At 36.9% G+C, this 6,433-nt stretch overlaps 1 protein-coding gene across 1 annotated transcript; it reads left to right on the top strand.

Annotated features, from left to right (window-relative positions):
* Positions 1 to 3,209: 3,209 nt before the first annotated feature.
* Positions 3,210 to 4,240, top strand: LOC145111289 (uncharacterized). Its single transcript, XM_079047582.1, has 2 exons — positions 3,210 to 3,801; positions 3,870 to 4,240. Exons 1-2 carry the CDS (start codon positions 3,210 to 3,212, stop codon positions 4,238 to 4,240), a joined length of 963 nt encoding a protein of 320 aa, XP_078903708.1.
* Positions 4,241 to 6,433: the final 2,193 nt, after the last annotated feature.

Below are 6,433 nucleotides of genomic sequence, written 5' to 3'. Positions count from 1 at the left end.
CTTCGTCTAGTATGTCGTCTAGTGGTCACTCTCACGGTAGAGGTGGGCGCAGTGGGAAACCCAACTTAGAGGAGGTGTTGAAACGGCTACATGCACTGGAGCAACAGGTGTTTACGAACCGAGAACCTACAGAGGTGTTTGTTGAAGAAGTGAATAATGAAGATCCATGGAATAACATCAGTTTTGAGGAGCCTGCAGTATTTCAAACAAATTTTGATGAACCGGTTAGTTACACGCTACATTTTTTTTAAATTTATTAACATATTTGAAAATTTGTGTTCATATTTTATATTTGAAAATGTAGGTTGTAGAAGATGAAGTGATGAATAAAAATAATACAAATGAAAATATTTTTGGTGATATTGAAGACGACAAGGTTATTATATATATTACAGTTGCGATTTTAATAATTAATTATTAAGGTGTCTTTCGTTAATAACTATAATGTGTTAATTTTAATGTAGGAGTTGGAGGAGATGAATGAGAATGCGGGTTGTAGTAGGAACAAATTTGATGATGATGTGTTTGATGTAAATGATTATAATGAAGCTAAAGAGGTTGTTATACTTACATTTATTTTAATTTTTTTTAGTAGATTGAAACATTTTTTAATTAGAGATTTTTGCTTATTAATTTAGGTGTCGGAGGAAGATGAAATAAAAATTACGGGAAATGTAAATTATTATGATGTTTATGGTTTTGATGGCAAAGAAGTTACACCCGATAGACCGAGGGCTCGAAATCCATCAAAGTATTTGTGTCCTCCTTACACCGAGGTATTCGTTTAATTTAAAAACTTATATCGTAATAATAGAATTTTATTTTTATGTGAATTATTTGAAAGATAGAGATCTAAACATTTGAATATTGTTTTAGCTGCACACGACACCGAAGCAAAAAAGAAGGCCAAAAAAGAAGGTTGATATCAAATCAACAAGCCCCGTTCCTCCTCCAACATTTGCTGTTGCTCACGACTTCTCCGTGTTGCGCCTGCAACCTTACGTAGCAGGCGGTGAGGTTGTGATCCAAAATTATTTATTTCATTCATATGATGTGCAGCATTGTTTGTTTAATTTGGTGTTAGATAGAGATTTTTGGAGCGCCTTGTTTGGGGCATACACACGACGGATGGTTGGAGGCAGCGGTAAAATAATAGTTAATTTATTATTTTAAAAGTATTTTCTTTTTTAGTTAATAACAAAAGTATCATAATTTTGTGCAGCATATCACCATTTGGTATAGACTACTGATGGAGAGACGTTTTGATAGCGACCGACATACAATAATGCCTCCAAATTTTTTGTTTGCCATGCTCTGGAGGAAGGGCACGATTCGAGGGTTTTTATGGCTGGTATTGCTAAATACCCCAACTTCATGATTGCTTGGTGGGATGTCGATACGGTAAACTGAATTTTATTTTTTGAAAATATTTTCGTTATTGTCGTTATGTTTTTGTATTCTTATATGTAAACAAAATTTATTTATTTTTTATCCTTATACAGGTCCTATTGCCGATTCATTCATCCCCTAATCACTGGTTATTTGGGGAACTACGATTGGCGAATATGGAAGTCCATATTTATGACAATCTCGGTAGAGGGGCTTATGAAAAATTCAACTCTGATGGAACCTTTACCAAATTTGAAGCTCGGGTGGCAGATTATTTAGACAAGATTAACTATTGGGCCCGGAGGAACATCCCAAGGATTCCATTGAATATGCAATTCATATTCGAAACAAATGTTCCCCAACAAAGTAGTCATTTGGGAGATTGCGGTGTTTTTGTTTGTATGTTTATGGAACAATTAGTTTCAGGCCAACCAATACGTGAACTTATTGACCCAAGGAACACAACTTTAGAGTTTCGCCAACGGATGGCAAAAAATTTTCGGGGGTCTAGTCTTGGTCCTATGTAGTTGGATTATATATTTGTATATGTAATTGTATGTTGGATTTAATGACCTAGTAATAACTTCAATACTTACAACATAAGAACGACACCACCATTTGTTTTAAAGTAACAAGTACACTGCTCTAAACATAACAACAAATACAACAATTTATTGATGTAACAACCTCAAAACTATCAAAACAATACTAAAAAGCTTACAACTTGTAAACAATAATTGCCAAAAACAACACCCAACTACAAACCAAGGCTATCTTTAACTTCTTATTTTCTGATTGAAAGAGCTTGTTACAGTTAGCTATTTTAGCTATTACGATAGATGATTGGTCCTTCTCTTCATCAACCCAACTGATAAACCCGTATTTTGGTCCCTGTAAATTTAAACATTGACAATAAGAATTGTTGCCATATAATGATTAGGGTGTAAATATGAATGAAGTTAAGAACATGATACGATATATGGGCAAGCGTAAAATAATCTTCCTGGGTTTTTAGCTGTACCCGAAATCCTAATGATACGTTCACCTCCGCAATTACAGTATGCCATTCGCCTTTTTTATTCTATCAAATATGAATTACTTTCACAGATAAATTTCATGGAGTTACTTTACACCCATTTATAGAAGAAATTTTATTACAGACAAGTATGTTTGACTATGAAATGAACTGGTTTGACTATGAATTAAAAAAGTTGAACTATGAACTGCATACAAGTACATTGTCTTGTCTTGTCGGTCAGTGATGTTTGACTATGAAATGAACTGGTTTGACTACGAATTTAAAAAGTTGAACTATGAACTGCATACAAGTACATTTTCTTGTCTTGTCGGTCAGTGATGTTTGACTATGAAATGAACTGGTTTGACTATGAAATTAAAAGGTTGAACTATGAAATATGAACTGTAAAGAAACAACAATTTGTATATAATTATAATTGTATTTATGTGATGATTATAATACACTTTCATTGCTTGTGAAAATGAGTACTTACACCGAAAGAAGCTTTTCTCAGCTACCAATATTCTTGCATAATCTACAAAGAACAAATCCTAATACCTTCACAGCCATCAAGAAAACGGATACCAACCGCTTTCAATTCTGTTTTGTGGCTTTAGGTTGCATGGTATAACATATTTGTTTTATTGACTTAATTAATATTTCTTGGTAATGTATCTCGTTTACTCTTTACTTATCACTAATTTATGTTTGTTTTATTATGCAGATTCGTACCTTCCTTAGGTGCATGATACTGTTAATATGTGTGGGTTATTTACCCCTTCTTGGGAGCTATCTGACAACAATGTACTTCGCAGTGGCTTTGGATGGAAATCATGAACCCCTACTCTTAGCAATTGGTTTGGGAACCTTAGAGTGTGAAGAATCATGGAGATGGTTCATGATGAAGTTAAAAGAGTGTTTAGGTGAGGATACAGAGGTTGGTTTCATAAGCAACCTATGTGATAAAATAGACTTTGCTGTTCAGAGTGTCTACCTAGATTCGTATCATGGATATTGTCCTAAAGATATAGCTCGAAAAATACATGACTCTGTCGGACATAACGATACGGAAGTCGAATCGTTGTTTTGGAAGTCATGCAATGCATATAGTGTTCATGATTTTTACTTGTGTCTGGAAAGGTTGCAAAGTGCATGTAGGAAACCACATTTCTGCACCTTGCTTAGGAGTCCAATTTTCTGGCTTGACGATATAGCAATTTCAAAATGGACACGAGCATTTTTCCCAAAAGTACGTTACAATGTTAAATCGATTGATGTCCCTGAAATGTTGCAAATTATATCCACGTCCACACGTGAGTTTCCTATAACAACGATAATTGAGTTAATCAATACGTCGATACAATCAAAGTATGTTGAACGGGCTGAAGTGGCGGGTAAGGGAGATTGTTATATTTAGTTTTTTCTTGTATTATTATTTTTATAAAATTATCAAATTTTTCAGGGAGGTTGTCTGGTGGGTTGACCCCTTATGTTGAGAGTAAGGTTCAAAAACGTGTCAACAAGTCTTATAATTGGATGGCAAGACGTTTGTATGGGGATACATTTGAAGTCGATGACAATTTTGCCACCAGCAAAGTACAACTTGAACGTAGGGTATGTAGTTGTGGGAAATGGAAAAAAAGCGGTATACCATGTGGCCACGCTATAGCATCTCTAAGAACACGTACGTCTGAAGCCATTCACGGAATGGTTGATTACAAGCTCACTGCTTTCATGTATCGACTTGCATTTGGATCTGAGTTGGTGAATTCTATACCATCACATGTGCACTGGGAAATACCAAATGAAACGGTGGTCCTGTTACCTCCCTAAAAGAAGTAGTTATTCATGTACCCCGTTTGCATTTTATGTCGTATTATGTATTAGTTATTCATGTACCCCGTTTACATTTTATGGCGTATTATGTATTACTTATTCATGTACCCCGTTTGCATTTTATGTCGTATTATGTATTAGTTATTTATGTACTTGTTTTGTTAATTCTTTTTTAATTGCGATTGAGGAAACAACATACATTAAAAGTAAGGGACATTTATTAACTAGTCACAAAACACACGTACAACAACAAGCAACTTAACTAACGAAAAACAATTAACTTAACCAACATGCATATTAAAAATGAGGGACATTCTTTAAAAGATTCCATGCATCTGCGTGGGTAAACTCGCTACCATCATATTCAAAACGGTATAGTTCCAAAGCCACCTGTCGCAGAATGTCTTCATCCATATTTGCATGTTCATTATCCAAATCGTTATAAATACGTTGAAATTGCTTCACCTTTATTTTCAAATCCAGAAACTTCGCTTTGACATCTCTTCTTCTTCGATATTGAGTACGCCCCATTAAATGGTGAAACAAATGACAGACACGAGACCAAAATGATCCAGCGCGAACTTGTGGCGGACCCGGTGGAAAATCCTCCTCTACAGTTACAATCCAAACTTGAACCAAAGCGACCTCCTCTTCGTTGCTCCATATATGTGGTACAGGTGAGTCCGTATGTAACACTGGATTCCTGGTACGATTTTATTTAAGTATTTTCTTAAATTTTTGCCATGAACTCGGCGAGTCTGCGTCCCGACTCGCCGAGTAGCAGCGAGGTGGACACAGGATTTAAGCTGGGAACTCGGCGAGTCGACATATGGACTCGGCGAGTCCACCTGTTTGGATGATACTCTATTTTCAGACATTGCACCCTATTTTACCCATTCTAAAACACCCATTTCGTCCCATTTTTCCTCCCAGAGAGCAGTAGAGAACAACCCTAGCTCTTTTAGTGTTCTTGAGTGATTTTGATCTTCCAAAGAAGGTTTTGGAGCTTAGAAGAAGAAGGAGGAAGTTGGAGTGTTCCAGAAGTGAAGGTAGATCCGAAATCTACTCTGGGGAAGGCATCAAATCAGATTTATAGCCGGAGGGTTACCGGTGCGGCAGCCAGGCATAGGTTGAGCGGGTTTTCAGAAGCTACCCTCGAGGTGAGTTACCTTCCAGTAAAAGTGGGTCTAAGGCCACAATGCCGACCCACTAGTAGGAGTCGTATGATAGATGACTGTCTGTGTGATAATCATCTAGGTTTGTTACTACCTGATATGCTTTATGTGCTAGCAGATTATGATGTATGGGTCATGTGATATGTTATTATGTGGTAGTAGTAGGAGGGGGTGAAACAGTCCCCGATCCGGTCGACAGGACCGAAGGGGTAGGCCAGCACCCAGATATGCTAGGCAGTATCCGGTCGACAGGACCGAAGGGGAAGGTCGGGCACCCAGAAATGCCCGACAGACATGTATGCTATGTGATTGTATGGTATGAGGTTCGTTGGGGGAACTCACTAAGCTTCGTGCTTATGTTTTATAGTTTTGTTTTCAGGTACCTCTTCAGCTAGGGGAAAGGAGTCGGCGCGGTAGCGGCATATCACACACACTCTTGTTTCCGCACTATGGATTTTCTGGGATGTACTCTGAATATTTTACTATGATGTTACCGGTTTTCAGACATGAATTAATATTATGAATGTTTTGTAACGATGTTTTTATGTATTAACCTAATTTAAAAATGAAATTTTTAGCTGGTATTTTTGGGATGTTACAAGTTGGTATCAGAGCCCTGGTTTGAGGGATTCGGACACACCTTCGGGGGTGTCTGGACTCAAATCGAGGGATTAAAAGATTTTTATAAAGAAATGATTTTTCTAAAGACTAAGTAAAAGAGTTTCGAGAAAGAAAGAACAAGGTGTGTGATGTGCGCGACCGGCCGAGCTCAAGTAAGTTTTCCCCAAAGTACCCATACAAGTTATTGTTATGATTATCAGTTCCAGTTTCAGTAGAACAGCATGCTAGAATAGGACTAAGGATCTAGGAATGATGCCTTATGTGCCTGCTTTATGTGTTCCAACTTTATGAGAATTGCATGCTAGTACAGATCAGTCAGTATGATAGCCAGAATAGTATATACTTGATTATGTGTACTCAATGCACGAATGCTGCTTGCTATGTGCTTTTAGGA

Source organism: Lactuca virosa, chromosome 5 (genome assembly GCF_052849685.1).
Source record: "Lactuca virosa cultivar CGN04683 chromosome 5, Lactuca_virosa_CGN04683_v6, whole genome shotgun sequence".
NCBI classification, from domain to species: Eukaryota; Viridiplantae; Streptophyta; class Magnoliopsida; order Asterales; family Asteraceae; genus Lactuca; species Lactuca virosa.
The sequence above is the reverse complement of the archived record's forward strand: the minus strand, read 5'-3'. Positions and strand labels throughout refer to the sequence as shown.

What these genes read in the sequence shown, in the direction of transcription:
- LOC145111289 (XM_079047582.1), top strand. Translation starts at nt 3,210, where the DNA reads ATGTACTTCGCAGTGGCTTTGGATGGAAATCATGAACCCCTACTCTTA. An exon ending in TGAACGGGCTGAAGTGGCGG is followed by an intron (nt 3,802 to 3,869) that starts GTAAGGGAGATT and finishes CAAATTTTTCAG; the next exon opens with GGAGGTTGTCTGGTGGGTTG.